General features: G+C 40.1%; 1 protein-coding gene across 1 annotated transcript; it reads right to left on the bottom strand.

The window, feature by feature from the left end:
- Positions 1 to 75: 75 nt before the first annotated feature.
- Positions 76 to 27,769, bottom strand: mindy2 (MINDY lysine 48 deubiquitinase 2). The gene is made up of 9 exons (XM_085375248.1): positions 26,759 to 27,769; positions 26,337 to 26,394; positions 23,034 to 23,098; positions 14,990 to 15,148; positions 12,927 to 13,029; positions 11,832 to 11,974; positions 8,334 to 8,507; positions 7,249 to 7,440; positions 76 to 5,450 (listed from the first exon to the last, which is right to left on the bottom strand). Exons 1-9 carry the CDS (start codon positions 27,683 to 27,685, stop codon positions 5,262 to 5,264), a joined length of 2,010 nt encoding a protein of 669 aa, XP_085231374.1. The 5' UTR covers positions 27,686 to 27,769; the 3' UTR covers positions 76 to 5,261.
- Between the last annotated feature and the right edge of the window lie 162 nt (positions 27,770 to 27,931).

Genomic DNA, 27,931 nt, shown 5'->3' with positions numbered 1-27,931 from the left:
GAAAGGCTACATACATTATTTGGTCATTTATGTAAATACATGAACATTGAAATCAACACAAATGAGTAACCTCCCATATTCACAAACGCTTTCCTTTTTGTTTGCTTCTTTTATGCGAAATATAAACAAAACAGGCCGGACAGTGGAAAAAAAATTTCTTGGGGTAATCGATGATGAACTTTTACTCCTCTTTATTTTTCAGCCCACACTGTACATGCATCACAGGGTAAAATCTGGGAGTTTTGATATTGCAATAAAGAAAAGATCTCCCTTAGATTGCTCAGCACTCTGGATCTATCTGTCACACAACAACAATGAACATTTCCCTCTGCTACATTAATGAAAACACTCAAGCCTGATGAAGCATTTTCACATTTGTATGTACTTTTGACCTGTTGCCTTTCTTTGAGAACATTGTGTAATGAAATGATGGATTTGATGGGAAAAAAAATAGTTAGGGGTTAACCTACACCATTTTTTTGCTGATGGAATTGGATACCAGTGGAATTGAATATCAGCGCCGAGCTGATAACTCCAGCCTTTGTATTGGTATACTTGAGTCTGGTGTAGATGTACCGCTAACTACGAATATATCAAATTGCAGCAAGTTCTATTGAAGGTGCTATGGCCCGATTTCCAAAAACATCTGGTTGCTGTGAAAAATATAAATTAAACCACAAGAAGACTTTAAATTAATTTAAACCATACATTTAATTATAAATACTACAAAAGCGCCATATGTTATAACTAAGCAACTTTTTAATGCTCATTTTGAATTTGAAGCCAGCAACACAATAAAAAAAACCCCAAAACAAACAAACAAATAAGAAAAAATAAATAAAATGGACATAGGCATCTAAATGCTCTTATTGATAACTGCACAGAATTTAGTGATTTCATCATTTTCATCATCAATACAAGAGTCAGAGAATCTGGACAAAATCTCTCAATACAAATGACAAGGCTGGAAAAACCTGAACTGAATGACTGTGAGGATCATTAGGCTCTGGGGCTGCACTGCCTTAAAAACAGGGATAATCATGGTGGGAATCACTGCGTGGAGTCTGAAACAGTTCTGCAAGCAGTGATGCTGCATCCACAAAGTTAAAAACCTCATGTACAGCAAGATCCATAAACACCACGGTCTATTTTATAGTGGACTGAGCCGAAGCAGACAACTGTGCGTGGGTTTGAATGGTCTTTCTGGAAACCACTGGCACCACGTCCTCCAGAGTAAAAAGGACAGGGGCTGTTCAGATTGTTTAAAAAGCAGCACCTGTGATTATACGGAGGCCCATGAGCAACACGAGCAATTTGTTAATCTGCAAAGGTCCCATTAATGCTGAACAATATCTACAGATTTTGGACCAACGTGTTTCACACGGAAGAAAGGGATGTGACAACAGCATGGCTCTGTTTTTAGAGAGTCTGGCTACTAAATTTGAATGCTTACACAATCAAAATCTCTCAAAAAGGGGGAAAACATGGCATTGTGAAAAGAAAATGCGACTTTAGATTTATTTGAAATGTGTTCCTGGCATCATATTCAAAATGTGCATATGTAAGAAAAAGTAAAAAAAAACAAAACAAAAAAACGCCAGTTTTAATATTTGATATGTTGCCTGTTTTTCTATTTAAGTTCAAAACAGGGTTTCTCTATGGAAGCTTGTTGCTGCCACTGAAAAAATCCCAAACAATTTTAGCTAAGCCAAGTCAAAATTTCAAGTTATTTTCTCAATTTGGGGTTACAAACTCAAACTTCTGAAAAAGTAAGTCAACATTGTGAGATTATTATGAACTACGAATGGCTCCTTTTTCAGTGGCTGAAACAAGCTTCCATATCTCTCTGCAAAGTTGTATGTTTTGTCTATTTTTACATTTTGCACAACATCCCGCCATTTCTGGAAACAGAGTGGCTCCTTGTAACAGATGTATCCTTTCACTTTAAGCCAAAACATTTAATCAGCCCTTTCATACTTTTACAAATTCGTATTATTTAGCTGGCTTAAGAGCAACTGCTACTAAGAATTATTATTTTGGCCATTATTTACTTTTTTTAAGGTACCCAAAAGAACAATAGCACTCTTGCACAATTTGTGTTCCGTAGAAAATGAGGTATGTTTTTTTTTCTGTTAGTGCATATCAATGTAACAGTGCAAAACCAATTACAACAACTATATGTTCAACGATCACCTTGTCAAAATACTAATTTTACAGCATTTACCCCACCATCACTTTTACAAGGCATACAAGAGACCACTTTGAGACATTAAACACACAATATCCTTCTGATCAATTCATCATAGGAAGTAGGGGGAACCAAACACATTACAACAAAAATACTTAATTCAGGTGATAATGACTAAGAGTAGCAAGCGGATGCACAGTAGTAAATCTGAAACAATAGTAAAAATCTGTGGCATTTAGGTAACTTCACGCTGTATTCAAACAAAGACCCACATAAAAATCTTCAAAATCAAATCCAACTTTAAAATAAAGTTTAATTTTAAAAAAATCTCCTCTGGAATGTTTAATCAGCATGTTGTTGATGGGCCAAGACAGGGTGAAAAAAAAAATCAGAAAGCCTCCCCTCTATCTTCTTAAAGAGAAATTTTGATTACTTTATTACTTTAAGGTGCATGAAAAAAAAATCTGCAAAGAAGTAACAATGTTCCTTAACCCTGTTCAGCGAGGTCTTTATTTTTCACCAGGACCAGCCAGTCCATTGCTTTTTACTGTTATTTGAATGAATTCAGCTGTCAATAACAGTGTTAGTGTCAAGTCCTTCAAAGTGTCCTAATAGTTGTGTGGTGTGTACATATAACGGATGCTTAAAAGTTGCGACTGAGATAGTGACTTCAGGCCGAGGAACCGTGTCATTAGAAACATTAACATCTGAAAAGACACCCGAGGATATGTCCCATCAAAAAAGGCCTGAGAGAAGTTCTGACGTTTACGTGAAAAATGTATGGATTGTCTCATTCTAGTAATACGCCTGTTTCCTTTTGTCCTATAAAATATGCTGAAATGCTGTAAGGCGTTATATATTCAACTGTAGTTATGTATATATATACAAAACATAGCCTTGCTAGGGCCAAAGAAACAAATGGGGAGCACAAACTCCAGCCATCACACAAAGCTCGTAAGAAAGGTTTCCCACACAGTAGGTAGCCTGCTGTCCTGACAGAGAATTTTCTTCTCACTCAACAAAATAATGGAGAACACTTTACAAGCGCTGCAAAGACCTCCTACGCCAACTGTCTCCCTCAGTCTCTAGCAGAAGGCTCGAGTCAAGGCATCCGACTGGAATGTGTAGATAGAAAAAGTTTGTCAGGAGGCAGTCCCATGGTATAATAATGGCACAAACCACTAGCTAAATTATAAGAATGGGTTAGATAAATATGTACATCATGTGTCTGCATGCGCAGCGCCGCAGTGAAAATGCACAAAAGTTTAAAGGTGATACCACAGAATTTCCTACAACCTCCAAAGACAGCTCTGTCTGCGAACTTTGGGCCTGAATGTTCATAAATATCTGATAAAATTAGTCTTCTCTGAAGCTGACTAAGAAGGGGCTAGGAAAGGGAGAACTGTGGAGAACAATGGGAGAAAAATTCAAAGCAGAAAATGATCTTGTAGAGCCTGATATATACAGATACCGATATTTGATTTAAAAATCTGATTTTATAATAAATTAGCCACAAAACAAACAGATTTTCGTAACATTTGTTATTTTTTAGTTTTATTTTCATTTTCTCGTTTATGGTCGACTCTGCTCGGATTAGCCGGCAGTCGTTTGGGTTCCAAACACTTGTGTTGCCAACAAGGAAGTTGCAAAGTGCCCTCTGGTGGACAAAGTATGCAACATCAACACTCATAAAATAGCTGAAGGGTGTTTCTCCCATCTCTTCTTTACTTTATTAGTTTACATTTATTGGCCACTATGATTGCCGATATTGACAAACTGTCAAATGGCTAATATCATAGGATACTATCGGCCTGCTGTTAAATCTGACTCTATTATATTGTATATCCTGATGTCACATATTTGGAGTCCAATTTATATGTTAATAAAAGGACCTCCGTTGTTCAGAGAAATGTATGTGGATTACTGAATTCAAAGCCCTGATTCTAACAGTGTCTCCACACACACAGACACATACGCTCTACAGGAAGCTGTCAGAACAGACTTTCAAACTACCGCTCACTCTAAACTAGGTGCCATCGAACGCAAACCTAATCTGCCGAAAGATAGGCGCGTCTCAGAAACATCAGATTCAGACATAACGTGCCAACGTAATCTTCAGTTTTCCTGTCCCAAATCTTGTTTTTGTGAAACAGAATCACAACAAAAAAGACACAAAATGTCCCAAATGTGTAGCTTAACTGATGCAGCATACAAAAAAAAAAAAAAAAGCAATCTTGTTACATCAGTGATGCTCAGTAAATGACACGTTTATACCAAAGTAGCACACGTTTACTGCACATACACATTCAGACAGAGCAGAATACAACACTACCATACTCTGGTAAGGCAAATCTGAACAGGGCAAGCTGTGATGAGTGTTGTAACATAGCTACAGTATCTGGCAGCTAATTAACCCTTAGTATGTAGTGTTTCAGAGGGGACACGAGTGGCGTTACATCGACTTCCCTTTAGACTGCGAGAAAAGGAACAAAAAAGAAAAAAACATAGAACCTCTCCCAAAGCTACAGGTTACTCAGATAAATAAAATGTGAATGTTGGCATCAATGGCTATATATGTTTTGTAAATATTGACGCATACAAAAAAGCTTATAAGCTGCACTACTGAAAAAAATGACCAAAGTGAGTTAAGTTTTGTAAAAGAAGAGAATGTGAGAGGGTGAGATTTTGTTTCTTCGGATTATGTCGTTGGCTATAAAATACACCATCCCCAGGTAAACTTGACCCCCCTCCCTCCCTTCACAAATATAGTGTGCAACTTGTAACAAAGTTTGGCGGACTCTAAGAAAGAGAAGGGGTAGTAGTTGTTGTTTTGCCCCTTCCTCTGATGTCCAGGTTCCACTGAGGATAGAGGATAGCAGGCACCAGTGGTTTGGGAACAGCAAATCCTCTGTTAGTCACATCTCTCCTCAATCGTCTCCTTCCCTTGTTTGCCATCAAGTGGGGGCTGTGCGTTGTGTGTGTCCAGTCCATGGAGAAAAAACTCTGTCCCCTTTCTCACAGATAAGCAAATGCACAAAACACTCACATGCACACTCACGCAGACAGCTATATGTTACAAAATAACACATTTGTCTTTATCTTTTGATTCTTTCTTGTTTTTACGCTCCCCACTAGATGACTGTTTCCCCGGGCTGGGTGTGGCTCCAGCCGGTGCTGCTACGCCACCGCTGGCTGCTGCTCCCCCTGCTCCTGGACCACCTCTGTCCGTCTCGGCCCCCTCGGCAGCATCCTGCTGGCCCTCCTTCCCGAACAGGACAGCAAAAGAGTAGAAATTTACAGCTTTGTTTGTATTTGTTGAAAAACTGTGGCAAGAAATGATCAACCAAAAATTAATCTCTCTCTGGAATTAATTACACAGACTTTGAGAGGTAAACTAAAGCTATTTCACACATGCACTGCAGTCCTGAACTTTAACAGGACTCTACCAGGCAGGTGATCATGAGAATGCAAACACATGACGCATTCAGGTTGAACGTGGTCGCTCTGTGAGCTCTTTCAAGTCTGTAATTCGCACTGATGTGAGAATAATCATACAGTACGGTGCATTTACCACCAGGTACAGGACACAAAGACAAACACCATCCACACCTAACCCATGCAGACAGATCCCTAAAGTAAAACATATTTAGAATTTAAGATGACCTATTCTGTTTGATTTTCATTTTATGACATATTGACTTCATGTTGAACACATAGTATGAATGTGTTTAATGCTGTGTGGTAAACATGGGAAAATTATCATAATCTGATTGTCCTGACACCCTGCAGGACGTTAAGACGTGTCCTCATGAAACTTTGGCCATGTGTGTCAGTGTTACTTACGGCAAGAGTGATTCACAGTAATTACCTCAGCCAAGGAGGTACTTGGTAGCGTGTATGAACATAATAGCTTAAAAAGATTTGAATGAATCCTGATCAATCTTTTTAGTGGTGTACGGGGGTGGGGGGGTCGCAATCCATTAATAGTTGGCTTACATCCACCAAGGTTTTCAAGGTCAACTTCATAATTTGATTGGTTGAAAACTGAGAAAAAGCCTTAGAAACTGTGATTCTTACAAGTGTGTGTCTTGTCAACATATAGCAATCTATTATATATCACACTTGACCTCTGACCTCTCCTTCAAAGTGAATAGATTGATCTGATGGTCAAAGTAGTAATGATATATAGAGTTATTTAAAACTGCATCTCTCACTGCAATTGTTTGTATTAATGACATATAGGCACACTGGGAATGTTAGATGGGTATATCATGTACTTTGGACCTCTGACCTCTTCTTCAACATTTCTGAAATGATACTGATATATGGAGATTTTAAATATCACATCATTTACATCCAAATATTATGCCACATTTGGCTAATTTCACTTTTACATTTTACTTTACCCTCTCTTTCCTTCCAGAACGTTATATCTGCTTTTTTTGTAAAACAGTCAATTGAAAATTCGTGAATAACAACAACAAAAATGTGAATTTTTAGACAAAGACGGGCGAGGCTGAGATGGTTTGGACATGTGCAGAGCAGGGATAGGGGATATTTTCGACAAAGGATGTAGAAGATGGAGCTGCCAGGCTGGAGGACAAGAGAAAAGAGCACAGGGAAGATAAATGGATGCAATGAAGGAGCACATGCAGAGGGTTGGTGATAGAAGAGGACGCTAGGGATAGGGTGTGATGGAGAGAGATGCTCCACTTGGGCGACCCCTAAAAGGAGCAGCCGGAAGAAAAATGTAAAAAAGGAGAAAAGCTGTATAAAGAAACTGATGTGAATAAAACTGAAGAGTTTTACTTTTATCTCCTGTTCTCTGTTTTATTTCTTTTTGTCCACTTTCTGAATTTTATACTCTGCTCACACAAATTAAGGAGAAAAAGGATGATTATTTGCTATCACCTTCCCCTTTTCATCATCAGTTCCTCCTTTGTAATTCCGCTCTCTGATGCAGACATCTTTCCGTTTCCAAAAGGCAAACTTTACCCTCCGTGGTTCATAAAATTACCTCCTTTCTTACCTGCTATCTCCCTATCTCCCACCCTCCCTACCTGTGCGTGTGCTGCTGCTGCCACCGCCGCCTGCTCCTGCTCTTGCTCCTGGTAGTACTGGGAGGCTCGTCGGTCCTCTTCCTCCTGAAGCTTTTTCGCCAACTCTAGATCACTGATGCCTTCTGGGAGTTGTTCCCACTGTAAGTCCTGGCTTTGCTGCTCCTGCTGCAGTGACAGCGCCATCAGATAATCCTGATAACAGACATGAACACACATATAAAGGTGGAGAAAGAATCACCTATGAGCAAATCTATCACTGCAACGCTTAAATCCATCAAATACTGTGTTATGGTTATTGAACAGTTGGTCACAAGCCTCAAGTTTTTCCTTATTCGGAGAAACAACTGTGTCTGTCGTCTACTTTGTCAGAGTGCATTATCTAAAGTGTTTCCTTGTCTATGCTATGCACAGTGTCGCTGTAAAGATGGTGAATTTTTTTCTTCATCTAACTGAAGTCATGAGTCGTCCATAAAATACAGTTTTCTTACAAAACCAGTTTTGCTGATAAGGAGTGCTAGACCTGAGTAAGCAAGAAGAATAAAAAGTAATAGCCCCTCTGTTCATGTCTCATTGGTGCATGTGTGGGAGCGAGGCAGAAAATCTGTGTTCAATCTATTTTGGTCCACCGAGAAGAAGACAGCTGTGAAACAGGTAAAAGAGCATCACAGACAAACACAATGCATTGATAGGGACCACAGTGAAGCATGCATTAGAGGGGGGCAAGGTGCCATGCAGCCTTGCCCGGTGCTATTCAGGCTGCCCTGTATGTGATTTGCACTGGGAGCTACAACACATTTATTATTTAAGAAGTTTCCATTATATTTTTTTTTAGCCTGGGTTGACGCAGAGTTTATTTCTTTGGCTTCATTTCCCGTGTCTATTCACTTCGATAATTCTGTGTCTCATGGGAACTGGTGTTGTGTTTCATTGAGGCCAATGCTTTAAAGCAGCTAAAAAAAAAAAAAACCAAAACGTTACTTTGTGTCACACTGATGGTGTGAAAAGCACAACACATTTAAACACATCACGGTCTGGACGGGAATTGTTACTGGTTCTGCTAGTCTTGCCTGCATCAGTGCTCAGACCTGGTCTATCTGATCCTGCTGGCCACGGTATACAGTCTCTGGATCAGAAGGAGGCCGCAACCTGAACTCCGAATCGCAGAAATTGCCGTCGCCGTCAACGTTGTGCAGACTTTCCCAGACAACCTTCTCCTCCGTCAGGAAACCTTGGTCTGTAACCAGAAGGTACAGCTGGCCCTGGGAAACAACACACACAGATTACACACATCTTATCAGTGTATACAAACATGCTGTTAGTACAATGTGTATTTGTTATTACCACAAAGGAGGTGAAGGACTTTCAAAGGTTATTTGTCAGATTTGGTCAATGTGATAGCGCTGAAGGTCAAAGTAAGCAGTCTCAGTTCCAGAATTTATCAGCTTTGTGGAGCCAGAGATTATTGTCTACCATTTTCTATTTTCATCATTTAAATGATCATTATTAATAATACATGCCAATGCCACAATATTAGTTGGTCTGTTGGTGGTGTTGGCAAACTGATTTACAGGACTCAGGACAAGGATGGGTACCGATATCCGGTGCCATTATGGCACCGGTTCTGACATAAACGGTAGTAACCAGACCGAAAAGCAGCGCACATTTCGGTGCTTTTTTTTTTCTCCCCGAGATGTCATACACTTTGGATTCTAGCCGATCATTTTACCTTTCCAAGTACAGTAGGCGGGCCCAGTTACGTACGTTCTTTTAGAGCAGAGCTACAGATTAAAAATGCCCAAGGCGAAGCGGTCACAAGTCTGGCTGTACTTCACAGCAAAAGATGCAAACTCAGCAGCCTGCAACAAGTGCTTTAAGCTGATACTGTGCAAAGGAGGTAACACCTCGAATCTGATGAAACACCTGGCGACGCATAGCATTTTTTTAAAAGCTATCAAATGTACCGTATTTGATAGCTTGCTGCGAGACCTCACACAGAGCACATCTACTGTGGGTGCGGCAAATCTCCATTAGCGAGTTAGCTCGGATCGCTCCGTGTGTAGGGCTGGACCGTGCTTATCATTTTGCAGAAAAAAAAGAGACTGCTAAAAATAAAAACATAGGAGGTTTTTGGACAAAGTTTGTGTTCTCCATTCTTTAAGCACCGGTTCGAGCGCCGGCATCATTTCAAAAGTATCGATTTGGCACTGGTATCGGATAAAACCTAAACGATACCCATCCCTACTCAGGACCCCAGCTTTTACAGGCCATCAGGCCATCAGACTGCTGAACACGTCATAGACACCTCACCTTCACTACTGGAACTTCAACATTATGCACTACACACTGTACATTAATGCCACTGTTTTGCACATGTCTCAACTCTGTATATTTTTATATATTTTATTTATTGTTGACTCTATTTAATTTGTAAAATATGTGTATACACACACACACACACACACACACACACACACGCGCACACACACACACACACGTAGAAAAACATTTAGTATACGCATCCAGAAATATTTTTTTTTGCATATACTATTATATATTGTACATATATTTATTAGTTTCAGATTTAGCCATTCGTATATTTTGCCTGTTTATGTTATTGTATTTTGCACAACTCTGTTGCTTGTGAAGCTCACACACAAGAATTTCACTCGCTTGTGCTGTACCAATGTACCTGCACATGTGATGTGACAATAAAAGTGATTTGATTTGATTTACCATATAAATGTCACCTTAGGCCACTGTTAAGTGGTTGCCAGGCAACATGATGGTGTAAAAAAAAATTACATAATTTTAACGTTTTGAGGCTATTAGATGTTACTAATAGTTACTGTTGTAACATTAAAATATGATTCTTTTATAAGGTTTTACAGTTGCATTAGTTAAAGTTAAAAATGGGTCACTTTAGTCTGTTGCTAGGTGGTTGCTAGGTAACATGGAGAGATAATATGTAATCTAGATAAGAACCTTCAGAGGCCTAAGATGTGCCTGTGTGCCAGTGTGGTTGTTGAATTTTGGATCATGGAACGAGTATGTAGACAGACAAAGTTATATTATTACTCTTATTGTTATTTTCCTTATAATTATGATTATTATTATAATGAGTTTGGTTACAAAATATTAAGTTGAGGAAATGTTGATTGTTCTATAATAATAAACTCTTTCACAGGATTAACTCTTTTGATGTCGGACATAAAGTGCTTCGGTATTTATCTGATCCCCTTCCTCGGATCCCCATATTAATTATTTGAAGGAGAATTATTTATGAAGAATAAAAACAACGTGCCAGCGTTCAGATTAAATCACATGCTAGACCCTACACATACAGTCTTCACAGATAAATAAGGCTGTTTAGCATGTATGTGTACAAGTTCATGCAAAGGTCTGCTTTGGAGTGATTACAAGAGACCATGGGCTGTTATTATGCTTTGTCTGATGGTTGTTGGGCACACACATGCACTGCTTTGCTTATATTGGCAACAAGTGTACTATTCAAAATGAAAGAACAGACACTCACTTCCCCTTCCGTGGATAACAGGAAAGGTTATTCCCTGCTGCAGATATATGGTAAGCAATGACCCTCTTAGGGTCACTGTGAATGTGGTGTCTAATGTTATGTACACATAAATAAACAGCTTTCTTCAGACTGATGAATATATTAAAGCATATCATTAACTACACAGATGCCACTTAAAGGCAAAAGAACTACTCATCAGAAACAAGAAAGTGGTTGAGCTGTTTTCTGTGAGCTCAACTGTAACTTATTAACACTTCAGTAGGTTTGTTATGCATGTTGTGTAGCCCCTCCCACTAGGTCATTTGGACACTGCTCTCCCAGGTGAACATCCTCTGTGCAACCAATTGCACCTCGATTGAAAAAAAAAAAACACGTTATATTATTTTTACGTTATTTTAATCGTTTTACGATTATACTTTGTGTTCATATATCACATACAATCTACAACAACTGACATTTAAAGGGCTGCAAGACTTGTTGCTGCTAGAGGGACAGATGGTATCATGACGTCCTGACCCATTTAAGCTGTTGCAATGTAGCAGTGGCTTCTTACATAAATCTCAACTCTTTACCCCTTTAAAGCATACTAAGAGTAACTCTTGAAGCTCTTTTCTGAGCTGAGCAGTTTCTGTCATATTCCAGACCTGCTTATGGAACAGAACGACTGGGTGTCGACAGGGTGGTCTCTGTCTATGCAACTACCCTTGGAAAAATCGTCAAACCTTGTCTTTATTGATATATACTAAGGTATCAAAACTTGCCATTAAGAGTTATCAGGTAGTAGTGAGGCTACCTGATAACTTACGTAGTATTACTCTTCTGAATAGTCGTTTTTCACTATTTCATTGATGGCGCAGAGGTTTTCATTTACTGTAGATGAAAGAGGAAACAGCATGGAGGAATGATGACCTTTCATTCTTGGAGTGAACCAAATAAAGCCCAGTGAAGGTTGCCAAATGCAGTCTTGATCAGGAAAATATATTAAATGCAAGTTACATCAATAAGGTTCACAGTCAGAGCAAATATGCTGTTACTTTTTTGGTAGTTTTACCTTGTACTTGATCATGGTGCTGAAGTGATTATTCCTGAAAAAGACGCAGAGCTCTCCCTCCTGTACCGTAGATGTGAGCTCACACAGTCCATGGTAAGTCAGCTGGGTGGCTGTGCTGTTTAAAAACTGCTCTGCTACGATGCCTAATGAGAGAGAAGAGAAAAAAAAACACAAAACAGAAAATTAAATGAAGTTAGATTAGAAAATGAAGAAACACTGATGACTTTTAATTGGTTTAAATTCCTTGGGGAATATAAAGCAGATTTAGGTGACTATAAATTTTAGTTCCTTTGTTTTGATTAGCTTTACGTGCTAGATCCCATAAAAGCTATTTTTGTCATTGAGCTACCACTTGGATGAGTCGCCTGGACTCCAATCAAGCAATCCCAGTTCATTCATGAACACAGGTCGCTACTTGGAAAGCTTTGTGGAAATTCTGCTGTAATGTCTATCCTCACTCTGAGCAACTCTGACTCTCTGCTCGAACTGGCAACCTTTACAGTCACATTTGACATCTGTACAACAGAGCAGCATTCAAAACTCAAAATCAGTGGAATGCTACCACTGAGAAACACTCTACCCTAGATTGTGAATGAATCTTTTAAAGATTTAATCAACTTTACACAAAACTCAGTTTTCTCAGAATTTAATCTCTGTCCAAGATAATTAAATGAACCATATCGGGACATCGACTAATGCGGTGATGTGTCGATGTGGTAGCAGCCCAGCTGACAACTACTTAGGAAGCTCAGTGTTGATTGAGCAAATATTTAGTTGAGAAGTTACAGACAGCTGGTAGGAACGCTGTGAGCCGAGGAAATAGGTCATTTGATGAGTAGTCACAAGTATGTCCTGGTTTTTGTTTAAACTCAGTCTGTTTTGTTTTGTTGGCATGTCTAATGTAATGCCAACAAAAAAATGTTTCACATTTTTTTGTTTTTTAAAAGAAAAAAAAAAGAAAAATCTTTTTATTATTTTACTAAAATGTACAACTTTTCTCTTTTCTCACCAGCTTCAAGTACACAGGATCAAAAGAGAAGAAATGGGAGACTAGAAAGCAGTCGGGCAGATCAGGAGAGTAGAGAAAGCACTTACCTTCTCCTGCCAGCTCACTGTTGTCTGACTGTTTGCAGGATATTATCTTTTCGACCAGCTGGTTATAGCTGCAGTTGCCCACTGCCTTTACAATATCATGCATCTGTAAACAAAGATAAAAAGTGTGGGAAAGAACATTCAACAAGCTTTGATGTTGTTTTACGAAAAGCTGCAGAAAAACCAAAAGAAAATTTATGACAGCAGCTCCCCAAAAAGTTAACTTATTTAAATCTGTTACACTCACCTATTAAGTCTTTATACAGATTACACACTTATAAAGAACATGACCTTTCATTAACGTTTCTCAAAAAGACGATCAAATGGGAGAGTGCACTTTAAAAGGTCACCTTTTACGTTCAGATCTGTTTTTGCTGTAAACATCTGCAAGTGGGAATTTATCATGACTCATAAGGACTTGGAGAACGATTAGATAAAGAAAAGCTGATAAAATAGAACAAAAATAAAACTTTCAAAGAAAAGGTGAGCTGAAACTGGTACAAGAGTAAATTCTAATTACGTGCTAATGGAGAGGTACGGTGTGAGCTGCATTTGGAGACTAATTCCAGTAGCTTGTATTGAAATGAGGAGATTGCCACCTACACTCATCATTTCTGTTCATGTCCAGAATAAAGAGCTTTCTGTTAAGGTGCATGCGTTATAGTGGATGGCTCATTTTTTTTAAAGGTTGGAGACCTCCTCCTCTCTCTGACAGGCTCCTAAGCCATGAACCAACTCAACCTCTCAGGTCCTCTGAAGCAGAACAAATGATTGTTCTCCGACTCGCCCCTGATACTGGAGACGCTGCTGGAACAAGCAACCACATCGTGCTCTGATAATGTTGGCACACATATTGGACGAGTTTAAAACCAAATGAAAAACATTCTTGTTCATCTTTTTAATTGTCATTTCTTTTATCCAATCATTTTTAACATTATTTTTTTTCTTTTCACAAATCTAATAATAACACCCTAAGACTAAAGTCTTTGTGCTCCAGGTGCCCCCACTGAATGTATTATAAATTGGTTTCTAAAGCTTAATCCACCACCACAAAACATATGGAAGTAAAAGCATGCAAACATATAAAATTAGCTAAAAGTCATTGAAGCTACAAAATCTCTGTTTTATAAAGCTTTTTAACTCTGCAATGGCCTTATAATTACAACAAGGTGCTTCAATCCACATCTCTTTCTATTCTTTTTGGCACATGTTTTTGTTTAATCATTTATTAATTTCCTCCCTGTTTGTGGGGTTAATCAGAACAATTTGTTTTTATGCTCTTGTTTTGACATTAATTTTTAAAGCGTCATATCGAGGATGTAAAGTCATGTGGCATGCAAATAAAGAAAAACATGACCTGTCGAAATGTAAAACTGCTTGAAAATGATGCTGCACTGTATGAGATGTTAGAATAAAGCACAGATTAAAAAACAAAAAAGGGGGCAAGTCAATACATGGAGACATGTGAACATGAAAGAGGATGTGCTGAAGTTCAAACTGAGCATCAGAATGGGAATAAAAGGTGATTTAAGTGACTGTGGTTGTGGCAGATGGGCTGATGTGAGTATTTCAGGAAGTGTTAAATTACTGAGATGTTCCCACACAACTATCTCGAGGTTTACAAGCCTGAAAAAGAGAAAATATCCTCGGACCTGCAGTTCTCTAGCTGAAAATGTCTTCAATATGATAGGAAGGCAAAACTACCTCAACTAACCATTCATTACACCCAATGTATGCAGAAGAGCATCGTTTAATGCACAGCATGTAAAACCTTGAAGCAGATGGGCTACAGCAGCAGAAGACCCAGGTGCTGCTCCTGTTAGCTAAGAACTGAAAATTGAGGCTACAATTTGCAGTAATAAGTTAGAACAAGACTACTTAATTGGACTACAACTAAAATGAATTCAACGTCCAACGTATATGTGTGGAGAAAAAAAACAAAACAAAAAAAAAAACACAAAAAACAGAAAACTGAGAGTATTCATATTATGTTGAAGATAAAAAAAGAAGAAAAAGAAAACGGGCCGATTTCTACGGCAGTAAAGGCAAAATAAGATCCATCTCACCTGGGGGTCAACCAGCCAGCCGTGGTAAAGAGGGATGTCCAGCAGATCAAACACAATGCATTCTGGGGTGTACTCAAAGACTCGCACCCCGGTGAACTTCACATTCACGTCTAGACCTGTCTGCAGCTTATGCAACACTGCCATGGCATCACTCATGTTCTAGAAAACAGAAAGGACACAGCGCAGCAGCGTGAGACACAGATGTTATACAAATCAAATTGAACTGATCAGAAAAAATGCAAGTAATCACAACAGTTGCTGGGGTCCTCGTGGATCAATTTCTAGAACTTTAAAATAAACCATTAGCTGTCACTTACACCAATACAAAAACCTGCTTTCATGTAGTTTTGTCAGATCACATTATTTTATTGTAGCGGAGTTATTTTCATATATACTGCTCTTTTTACTTTTTGCTCAATCAGTCAACTTCATGCAATTAAATATTCCTGTGATTATTTCACGCCGTAACAAACTACACACAGTTCAGCTTTTCATCTAAACTCAACGACATCAGTATATGTTTTAAGCGGCTAATAATAATATTTTATTTTTTCCTTTCAAAAATTCAAGTAAAGCAGATTTTTACTTTTTGTTTGCTTGCAGCAGTTGGTAAGATCAACTTCAAATGTCGTTTCTTCCCTCAATGTGTCATGTCTTTATGACCAGATGATGGGAGATGACTCACTGTAGCCGAAAGATGCACTGACGTCACTTTTTCGCATGATACCACCCCCCTGCCGCTATCACACTGTGACAAAACAAACCCACTGTGGCTGCTATGAACGGACTGAGCTGTGATACCAGGAGGCGAAAAAAATACAAACAAACAAAAGTCCTGAAAAAGTAAAAAAACTGAATCCACATCCATCTATCTTTCAGATTAGATCATGTTTTATGCCGTGTACCCGACAGTAGTGGCTGGGCACAGGAACCAGGAGAGAATCAGAGGCTCCTGATTTGTACGTGGTGTGGTAAATGGGCTGTATTTATATTGTATAGCATCTTATTGAAGATCTTTAATATGGACACTGGAGGAGCTGGGAATCAAACCTATGGAACTACAAACCTTTAACCCCCAAACAGAGAGCACAAACTGGCATTCTGGGTATAACAGTTAAATCCTGGAAAACCTGGATGACTGAGCCTATTTGTCAGATATGACCGGTCCCCGTTGCAGTAAGTTTGTGAATACAGTTCCATGTCATTGTGTTTCACCTGTGCGCTTAATTTTCCATTATAAAACAGAGTGTTGATTTGCTTTATTTTGCTTCAGTTTTCCCTCACCCACTTCTCAGTGTATTCTTGTTAAAATGTTCTTAAAGTCAAGTTTCAATTCTTAATAGCTTACCCATGTTTTAAAAGTGCTTTACACAAGTCAGTGCACAGTGGCAGATACTTTAGAGGCACAGAAAAAAGGGTGAATGCAGCAGTGGACAAAGCTTTCAACATTTAAATTCCTGTAAAAATAAGATTTCTTATTTAGTTCCTCTTGTAATGAGTGGGCTGAGTTTTTCAAGGTCTGCTTGAGAGAAAAATGGGAAATTCTGGCATATTTCTCAGTTGAAAAAAAGTGCGACTGCACAACCTTTGTAAGTTTTAAACAAAACAAAACGAAACAAAACACCTGTTTATGTTCAACTCCTTGAACATAAACCCACAGGAAGGTCTTGGATTTTGTGTAAACACAACCTAAAAACATAGTTCACAGGTGAGAAAACAGGGAGGCCTGAAGCTAAACCGTAACCTAGTTGTTGTGTTTTCATAGAGACCTGCATTCAAACCCTGCACACTCTTCTTGCCCAGTGACTACACAATCACTGCACAGAGGCTGCAGCCCAGATACCACCTAATAAGCAACATAAGAAGAAAATAAGGCCTAACAGGCAGAGAGCAGGATCCCTGCATAAAAAGCCCAAACAAACTAACAGTCGTATGAATGAGACGGCATCATTTTGCATGAGATTCAAATTGTTTCAGTTACATCCTGCATATTAGAACCTGACTGAGAGCTTGTATGCCACTGCTATTTTTCAATTAAAGCCAAATCCAACAGTACTGAGAAAAACATTGTCTTTTACACTGATAAGAAAACCTCTCACTATAGAGGAATTAGTCTCTATGTGTGCGCCTGTACTCCGCTTTTGTTGACAACTGCTCATCCTCTTTTCTTCACACTTAGCAGGTGTACGGTTGGGGACCCAAGGAAATGCCATGCTTGGTGTAAAGTTGTCTGAATGAGCTGCCCTAATATTGATAGTTAAATGTTGTGTTTTTTGTTATGCTTTAACAACACCATGTTTTTAATAATGACTTCCTCGGGATGCTGCTCGTTCTAAACTCAAAGCATTCGCACACATTTTACCACCTAATGTGAAGTTGTTTGGGAGGCCATCTTTAGTAACTATCAGCTGTTCCACAATCTTCACACACTCCCACACACACAAACACACCCCGTCCTCTTTACAGTAATGTTTTAGGTGTGTGCTAGCTCTTTTCCTCCTTTGTTATTGCAGCACACATACACACGATGATCCACAGCACATGGCTGACCCTGATCCGTGTGCTATAGATACATAAAAAAGGCTTTTCTGATATAGTAATACAAAAACATGTTTTAAGTATATTTCAAACAAATATCAGCAAATCTTTATTTTTTTTTTCTCACATTTAGAAAGAAAAATTTTAATAGAAAAGTCTCTGGTTGTACTTCTCATTAGCCATGTTTTGACTGGTGGATTTTCATTATCTCTGTAGAGTAAAAAGGTTTTAAAGCAGACACAAATACATCGTGCGTAAGTGGAAAATCCTTTTCTGTGGATCCGACTGGCATTCTTTCTTTATCGGTAAGAGAGAATTTAATTAGAAAACCAGCCTTTTTACTTCACCGTATGAATATTAGAGCAAATACTCTATATACATAACTGCACCACACACCTGAGGACCCAATGAGAGAGACTAATTCCTGCACTCAGCCTCAGAGCAATGTTTCCCAGCTGGCACTAAACCTCTCCTGCCATTTAACTCTGAAATCAAGATAAGCCTCGCAGCTGAGCCCGACAACTCTATTATGAGTGTATAGTGTGTTCTATGGGAAGATTAAAAAAAAGTTCCACAAACCAAAAACCAATTACCACCGTCACACATACCAGAAAGATAAATACGAGCCTACAAAGTGGAGATTTATTTGCATTTTTCAGTTTTTAAATTCTAATATTAAACAATTAAACCCCATTTATTTTCTCTCAGCTGTATTGCATTATAAAAATGCCTTCATATGTTTAATCAGTTAAAACCTTCTCTTGTCCAAACTAATAATAATAGTAATTCCAAGCAGCTGTAGGGAAAATGCTTCCAAATGAATTATAGAAATGTTTTCTAAGGGTTTTGTCTGACACAAATCAATTTTATTATTTTGGACATGACTTTGCACACATTTTCCATAAAACTATGAATAAAATATGGTCTTACTATTATGATCTAGTTTGAATCACTATGCAAATGAAAAACTTTATTTCTGTGATACACTACATCTAATATGCAAGCATCGAAATGTCTTCATGTTTTCAGGGCAGTTTGTGTGGACTCAGGGGTGACCGGCGGTGTCAAACATAAAGCCCAGGGGTTAGAACCAGCCCTGGTAAAGACTCCAATCAGGCCCACTGGATAGTTTTGAAAAATGTGAAGGAGGGGATACATTTTGGACTTTTAACTATAAAAGACCTCCCCGCAAAGCCATTTATACCACACCAGACTAAATAAGTAATAGACAAACAATAAAAAGGCAGAAAAATTCCCACCATCTAATACAGAAATGTCTTTCCTTTTTTCCCCTGTTTTTCCCACAATGGCTTCAGAGTATTTTCTGTGAAGTGTTTTGACATCCCCCTGCTAGCAATAGGATCGTGTCCAATAAGCGCTGGGCTGCTCCAGCTTTGACCCTTTGGTGCACAGAGCTGAGGTGGAAAGCCCACAGCTGGCTCATCTGAGTGTGTGGATTAGGATGCTTATAAGCGGCAGTGATGGGAGGATTAGCAGGGATGTGTAATGGACCACATCTCCTCATTTTAGGGCAGAGAGCTCCAACAGCAGATGAGCGCTCGTGGATCAGATGATTATCACTGCATCACGCACACGTTCATCTAGCCCCGCCGTGTTACACTTCCACAGCGTAACATTAGCATGGTACTCTGCTGGGGCCTTGCAGTTTGTTTGTTTTTTACACAGTCTAAGCGAAGGTGTCTAAGGGCAGGCCTCTCTGCTTCTCTCTCTGAGCACATGAGGGACTTTGTTCCCAAAAGGATTTCTTTTCTTAAGATGAAGGTTCCAATTAAGAACAGAACACATGTAGCCGTTCCCACTTTACAACATAATGAAGCCAAGAAATCACCGTGACACCAGTCATGCAGAAACAATAAGAAGATGCTCGCTTTATTTCTAGATTTGAAAGAACATAAAATCTGATTGTTACTGTGAAGAAACACAACTGAGCACCAGGTTCTGGTAGAAATATAAAGGGTGTATGAAAAGTCCAATTTTAAAGTGCTATAATTATGCAGCCTTTCCAAGACCAGTAACGATCAAAACACACTGTCAGAAAGATGGGATTTGTGACTTTCATGTGGTTGTTGGTAGGTAACATAACAACAACAGCAACTCCAGAGATGATTTCAAAAGTATGGGACGAGTCTGAGCACTGTATGCCGTGTGTTTGGAGGGAAACAGCACTAATGACTTTATACTTTGTAATCAGCTGTGTTTTAAAAATTACCACAAAGCTTCTGTCCATTACTGTCCAGCGCTATGAAATCAGAGGATTCAGAGGATGCACTTTACATTTTATGTCACTGTGAAGCAAACAGAGAATAGTGAATACAACTGTCAGATATTTGTTGTCTGTGCAAGCTGATGCATATTTTATGGGTCTGCCTGCAGTCATCTGTGTACATCTACACGCCAGATAAATCTTTATACATATACACAATAGATCTTTGAGCCTAAAAAACATCAGTCAATGAATGGAGGCCAGCAGCCTCAGAAGTCTTTCATAATGTCATGACCCATTAGTTTGAGGTGTTAATTATTAACAGTTTACAAGACGGCAATGTCCCACAAAGTGGGACACACTTTTTGTGCTGGCTCACATCTGCAGCGTTTGATACTCAATATTTTGGTCATCAGATTCAAGACAAATCTAGATCTGTCTAAATCATGGGGGGAATATTTCTTTTTCCCAATAGAGCAGAAAAGCAAACCAGGTCCTAAAAGAAATCAGTTTCTTTCTGACAGTGTCAAAGCATCAAGCTTCATAGAGATACATTTTTTGCAAAGGAGCCCTCGCAATGGATTACACTAAATTGTACAAACGCATTTAAGAAAGAATTTACTGAAATTTAATGGAAAAAAATAAACAAAACAAATAAAGATGACACATCAAACATTGAGAACTTTGACACTAATTAGTAGATGACAGGTCCAGACAGCAGGGAGGCCAGCTTAGCACAACAGTGCAATTGCAATATGTGTGGTTTTCCACTGTTTTCACTAAAACCAAGCACGGATTCACTGAGTCTGGATGAAACTTGTTTAGCTTTAATGGTGCCTTCACAAATGTGTGAGTTAACCAAGCTGTGTGCACTGATGCATCCACAGAGGGTCACTCTCCTTGTTAGCTCACAGGATACAGCCTTTAGGATTTCTTTCATGGATACCCTTCCTGTGGCCTAAAGGTCACTGCCATTCAACCTCATTTTTAAACTGTCCCCTGCGTACAAGACTCATTAAATATTAAATACCCAAACTCTGACCACCAAACTGACCATTACCGCAAAAATACTCAGCCTCTATTCGTATTGATTCAATTCAATTCAATTTTATTTATACAGCCCCAAATCACAACAACAGTCGCCTCAAGGCGCTTTATATTGTAAGGTAGACCCTACAATAATACATACAGAGAGTTAGTTTAGTTTTAAGACCTGGCCCCTGGTTTATTTTTAGTATTACACAACTTTTCTACATTTTTGTTCTCCTTCTGTTGACATTTTTGAAACATGCTGTTTGCATCCAATTCAAAATAACCACATACATAAAATGTTTTTTTTCAGTTGGTACTTTTACTGTAGTTGTTATAAAATACAAGGTTGAAAAGACCTGCAAATTACCTTTTACACAACAAACCTGATAAACTGGCAACTCTGCGTAGACATTCATTTCTCATCTTTTAATTAGATAGAGCCAACTCGGATTAAATCAGGCTCTGATACCACAACCCACACAACTGAGAGCATACTATAACTCCTTCAGTAATCTGCACTACACAAGGACCTCCATAAACCTTATAAACTGGGCTGTATGATTTGTTTTTTTAATTGTAACTTATTCTATTATCTAAAGTTTATTAACTACAGTCAATGCTGGCTTATTTCGACAGAGATTTCAAACATACCACACACAAATATTTTGCCTTCGTTAATGAAAAATCCACACTTAAGGGCATATAGAAATTCAGAGTCATGCTACAGCTGCTGGGACTGTACCTGCTTCACTCAGCGCAAAATACTTGTGAATAATGATCGATACTATGAATGACACTAAATAGGAACAAGAGAGGATGCTTAAACCCAGCCCGCTTCCTTCAGTGATTGTGGATGAATCACAGTGTTCAGCTGGGTCCACTGAGACGAAAGCCTAGCAAAACTACACTCACTTCCTCAGCTTCACCGAGTAAATATTTAACAATAGCTAAAGAGCAGCCGTGCATCTGCTATTTTAATCCGCATGCACTCCTGCGACAGATGATGACTTTTAAGCGGAATTTATAAATAGAATTACTTCGGTTATGAACTCCTAGCATCCTTTTCAAAGTCGGGGTAACTTCATTTGCATTTTGCATCAATCCAATGAGCAACGGAAATATGTCTCTGCAACATATCAAGAAGAGGGCACCATCTGATTCTCATCCACGACACATCTCAGACTTGTTCCTTTTTAAATCATAATTTCCAGCTTCCAAGAAGCCTTGGCCGCTGTAGTCTCCACATAACTGTGTCAACCAGCCCAACTGCAAACGCAGGCGGCAAACGGACACAAGGACACCCACATGCAAAACAACTCCCGGGCCAGTATCTAGGATTAGACCACCATAATAACTATGCAACGCATACCCTGACCACTCCCTTACTCTGAATGCTGAGGACACTGCTGATTTATTCAAGAGGTTGTATTTCAGCTCAACTTAAATTTAGAAAGGTCGCTCCAGAGAGCTTCTATGAAGAACCTATGCGCATTATTTTTGCCCTTTCTGAACGAGGGACAAGTGTGGCTTGAAATCATTCACAGATGTGCTGGTGCTCTGCCACGCAAATGGAGAAGAGGCAGGGCCCCTCCCACACTCTGAGGCAGGCAGTGGAGATGGGAGGAAGCAAGGGAACCACAGCTCCATCTCCAAGAGCCTCTCACTGTGAGCCACACACATACAGCCTCAGTAATAGCCGGGAGCTGAACTTACCCAAGCGTCTCTAAGCATTTACTGCCATGTGAAACAACATAATCTGACACTGTTGACCCTTTTTGTTCCCTGGGCCTTGCAAGACACATCTTATGTAACATACAGAGCAATGGAAGAAAAAAGAAAAGCTGGGCTGCAGTCGTATGTATGCAGTTTGCAATCAACTCGACCCTTATTACCATATTATGGAACATCCGCTGCCCTTCTCTGCTATGTCAATGCAAATGTGCAAACCCGTTGTAGTTTAAACAAGCAGCTACACGGGGTGTTGGCAGGACATGAGACACAGCAGCGCGGCAGTGTCGTCACTGTAGTAAAAAGAAATCTCAATAGAGACAGCGAGCAGAGCAGATAGCTCGTGTTAAACGTGCACATTTGTCGTTTCAACAGAGAGGGTGAGAAGAGAGCAAGAGAGTGAGAGCCAACTCATCCAAAACAGCCCTCGCTCCTCCTCAAGCACCGTGAACAGTCAGCAGCTTACTAATACACACACATAAGCAAAAACACACGCCTGCTTAGGTATGAGTCAGGCCTTACCTGCTCATAGTTTAACCGCTGAGCTTCTGATATCTCTTTAGGTTTGGTTTCCAGGATGTAGTCACCTGGAGAGAGGGAGAGAGAGAGAGAGAGAGAGAGCGATATTGGCAGATATGTCGAGTCATATTCCAGAGCAACGCAATTACTATCTGGATTGGAACTCATTACATGGAGTAAAGATTGTAACAGATGTTGTGAACTGTTTCTAGTGCTCACTGGTAGATTTTGCACTGGTCGGCTGTATCCCAAAAAAAGGTCTGTGACAAATATGGAGGATGAGCTGAATCTCGGTCATCTGTGGCATCACCTGAAAGCTCCGCTGACTCACCTCTATAGCAATACAGGCTGTGCCAGAGGGCAGAGCCTGGCAGATGTCTGGCTCCTCTTTTACTTATTTATTTTTTTGCCCTGATCAGTACTACCAACATGCAAGTCTTCACTCAACAAACTGAGACTTTACAGTACATCAGCTGTAGACAGATAAGTTTCAAGATGCGCCAAAAACACAGCTGACCGTTACATCTCAAGACAAAGGTTTCCGCTCGTTGCTAATTGTCTTGTTTTTCATTAGGATCTCACTGATGAACATTTCCAGCATTGCAAAGGGCAAATACATTCTTCCCCTCGCTGTGAATGCTTTACTGCCGTCTACTCCTTACTTTTAAAACTCTTGAGCAAGTGGTTTTCAAAAATGTTTCACAAAGAATCATAAATTTATTAGGAACTGGCAGGAGTATCGTGCTGCACTGTCAACACATATTTTCCCTGAGAACTGCTCAGAGGAATGCCATGGACGCCTAGTCGACAACATCTATATTAAGTGAAAACAGCTACACGTTTAGGATAAAAACTGCTTTCATATGCATCTTCCTCAAACAGAACAAGTGGAATACATCCAATAAAAAGAGCCTCTTAAGCTTTCTTTTGTGTGATTAGTGCTTTATAATTGTAATGACGCAGTGGTTTCTTTGTGCGTATGCTGTGGGAAATAACTGCCCAGTTCTGAACTTGGCTTTCAAGTAAAATGAAATAAAAATACAAAGCTCAGCAAAGGCTTGTTACGTTCTTCAACCTTTATTGGGACTTATGATATCGTGTGCCAAATGCATGCTTCACAAACAAACCGGAAAAGCAAGCGGATGCATTCACTCGGGCTTGGTATAGCCCTGCTGCCGTCTTCTACAACTGTAAAACACAAGCTTGCTTTTCACAAAATGTTTGATCAGACAGTAGCCTAAAAACCACCTCTGTCTTACTTGCTGAACTGGACAGCCTTGACAAAGACTTTAGTGCAAGTCAAGATTTTTTCCAGCAGGGGGCCTGCCAGCTGACTGCTTTTACTACAGCAAGTCCACAACTGGGAAAACCCCTCACTGCTGACCTGTTGACTCACTGATCCCTGACAGTCACTTAATATCTGTATCTATCTGCCGGATCTCTGGCATGCTACGCTGCTTACTCGTGAGCTGTGATACTCAACCATTGGCCTTTTAAAAACACCACTTCTGAGCTTGGTGTTTACGTGTTACGACAAAGAGGCTATCCAGAAGCCCCTTAACGCTACGCAAGACTGTGTGTGCCGCAATTATGTGCAAGCACGAGGTACCACACGCACACAGCAATTTTAAATGCACATAGTGATCAGGCCGCACAAATCTGCCACTGTCTGTCAGTGTGATCAACAGAGACGAGGTATGTCTCACACACAAGTAATCCTAGTAAATCTGTTGTAAAACCTTACGTGGATCATTGTGCACTGGAGAGTGACACAAGTGTGGATCGGTGACTCTACCTCTGAAGAGCCCCTTGCTAATGTGACACTTTATTTTGATATTTGAAGTTTAATTTTAGTTATGAATGACAGGACACAGCTCCTGTTTCCTCTGCAGCAGCATGAGACTGGCTGATGGGGGATTCCCCTGTGCTGCTATATATATAATATATATATATATATATATGACCAGTATTGGGGAGTAACGGAGTACATGTACCGCCGTTACGCATTTCAAATACAAAATATGAGTAACTGTATTCCGTTAGAGTTAACGTTTAAAAGGTGGTATTCAGAATACAGTTACTTTGTTGAAATAAATGGATTACACGGCGGTCTTTTCCTGTTTCATATGTTAGGCTATGCTCTCTCTATTTTTGGTAATTCCACACTGGTGGAAACCCAAACAAAACGCGCATTAAGAGGCTCTAATGCCTGTGTCTCAATCTTGTGGCTCATGTCACCTCTACTTGCACAATGACGTGAAGAAATATTTTTAAAAATGATTTAATATGAAGGCAATAGGCAGAGTGTTACAGGCATCGCCCTAAAGAATGTAGCCTCATGGGCAGTGTAGTCCGTGCTGCAGGGAGAATGGACTGCCATACCCGTTATGTGCGAGCGAGGGAGGGAGGAAAAAGGAGAAAAGTACGAGTTGTCACCGAGCAGAAACGGGAGATGGAAGCATGTAAATATAATAATAACCACTACAGCCAAAAAGAGTGCCTGACAAGCCCAGTTGTAAGTAAGCTATTAGGACTCAGACTGTAGGACTGTACACTGTGTTCCTGTTTTTCTCCGACACAATAAGTTCCTTTGGAGCAGCCTTTCAACGCATCTCTCTGTCTCTCGCTAGCAAAGTTGACCCACACAACAAAGTAAAGCCAGTTTTCGGCTACGAGCCCGACACGAAACCCGGCGTATTAGCCAGAGGACCCTTTACCTCGGTTTGACCTGTTTTATATACGCTCAGAATAGTTTTCTATATGAGATCGCTGCAAAAAAGCGCAGCCTTACCTAATGTCCACCCTACTGTTACTCATTTTATGTTAAGATTTAAACATCCAGTTGGTATTGGTATGGCGAGTAACCCTCAATAAATCACACAGCAATAGTACATTCATGTAGTTGTAAAAAACATGACAATATATTAAGTAATCCAAAGTATTCAGAATACTCTCATTGAGTAACGTAACGGAATACGTTACAAAATACATTTTGGGGCCTGTATTCTGTAATCTGTAGTGGAATACATTTTAAAAGTAACCTTCCCAACACTGTATATGACCTGCATGTAACTGCTCATTAGAGAGGACATGAAACACAAGAACGCTTATGAGGGCACTGAAACTCAGTGGCTTTGCAGGCTTCTATGTTTACAAGTGCATGGACTCATGGGCGCCACTCCAAATGCAGGTTAGTGTGATGCTGTAGGAGCAGCCCAAGACACTGCTACTGGATTATGCTGCTTTTTGGACTTGTCACTGAACACACATGGGAGACTAAGTGCTGTCAGGATTACAAAGACTTACCGAGATACTCCATCAGTTGCTCAGCAGTTATAATTTCCATCATAGGTGGCATCTTAACCTGCAACAGACGTATGCAGAGCCATAGTTCATTAGTAATTTTTAAAAACAACACAGCGGGACAAATATGTAAAAGATACGTACATCATATATCCTGTAAGCACTTAAGGCGTTTGGGCATGATGGTTTAACTAGTGAAATCACGTAAAGACGTGTCTTGGCTGAAATTAATTAAAAAAAAAAAAAAAAGATAATGCAGAGCGATGAGACTGACAGTTGTGTTATTAAGTTAAGTCTTAATACACACTTTTTCTTTATAAAGGCATGAAACCTGTCAGAGCTCAGAGATGCATTAAGAAATCTGCCTAATTATATCAGTGCAAAATCAAGTTTGCATTGATCCACAGTCATTTCCAAGCCTTTACCTTCCATGCAAGCAGAAGGACATTCATGATGGCCAGTAATGGACAGGGGCCATTCTCGTTCTGGGTGATGATCGGCGTATTCTCCTCCCTCCATTTGATCCACTTAATGTGGTATATGGACTGGCCGGCGGCCCTGTCCTTCGCATATGAACTCTTCGTGCCATCAGCCCCGTACTCGTTCTGCAGGGCCAAGGCCAGTCCTCTTTCCTCCAGCCCCTCACTGTTCAGGTCAGAGCTGGGGCAGGAGTTGAGGTTGGAGAAGGACTCGAGTGAATCTATGCTTCGAGACTCTCCACCGAGACTGGGATCGGGGTCACTCCCACTCGGCAATCCCTCTGATAAGGCGTTATCAGCGGGCAGCCCCGACTTGACGTTTTCTGTGTTTGCATTGTCCGGACACAGATTAGTCGGTTTGGCAAGTTTTGTCGGCTCACTTTCTCCGCTGGCGGAAACCTCAGCCTGCACATCTGCGCTCTCTTTATCGGGAGGTGAGGACGAGGCGTCGGTTTTGTTGTTTACCAACTTTGAGGCACCACCCTGGCTGTCTTTTGCGGCCACCACAGAGTCATGCCCCATCCCGTTACTGATCTGATCGGACCCCGACCACAATTCGCTCGCCTCGGCGTTCTTCTTCTTCTTCTCGTATCCCTCCTCTTGCTGCTGCTCGGGGAGGACTTCGACCACTTCTTGCACGTCAGACTTCCCGGTACTGGTACTGGAAGTGACATTACTGGGAGCACCATCGGTTGTGGTGCTGATATTATAACTAACGTTAACCAAACTACAGAGAGGAGCCTCACTATTCTTGCATTTGTCGGCTGTTCCTTTCACTCCAGCGACAGTAGCAGCTTCGCCCATTTCTCCCGCAATCGTAGCACACAAAGAGCTCCCGTCAGCGTCTCGATGCAAGTTTGCATTTTTCTCCATTTCGGTTTACGAGTTGTCGACAGATTTTAGCTAAATTGCAGCGGTAGCTTCGGTCCCAAAGACGCCATGACAACTCTGCGAGTGACGTCACCAGAGTGAATTGCTTTCAGGCCGAACGAGGGGGGCGGCAGACAACCAGTGGTGCGTTTTGGGTCACCTCGTATTCTGTAAACTCTAAAGCTTATCACTCACATTAAACCGCGTGACCCACTCGACGTGTTACTTAATCTACGTGTCTACACACCA

Source organism: Diplotaxodon limnothrissa, linkage group LG1, assembly GCF_057381915.1.
Source record: "Diplotaxodon limnothrissa isolate DT_005_m linkage group LG1, D_limnothrissa_male_GT1.1, whole genome shotgun sequence".
Lineage (NCBI taxonomy): Eukaryota > Metazoa > Chordata > Actinopteri > Cichliformes > Cichlidae > Diplotaxodon > Diplotaxodon limnothrissa.
Note: the sequence above shows the minus strand (reverse complement) of the source record. Positions and strands in the feature narration are given on the sequence as shown.

Bases quoted from the DNA above. Each gene is read 5' to 3' on its own strand.
- mindy2 (XM_085375248.1), bottom strand. From the start codon at position 27,685: ATGGAGAAAAATGCAAACTTGCATCGAGACGCTGACGGGAGCTCTTTG. The intron at 15,149-23,033 runs GTAAGGCCTGAC...TCTGTTTTCTAG, and splicing joins AGCGGTTAAACTATGAGCAG to AACATGAGTGATGCCATGGC. The intron at 7,441-8,333 runs GTCTGAGCACTG...GTCTGTTATCAG, and splicing joins AGCAGGATCAGATAGACCAG to GATTATCTGATGGCGCTGTC.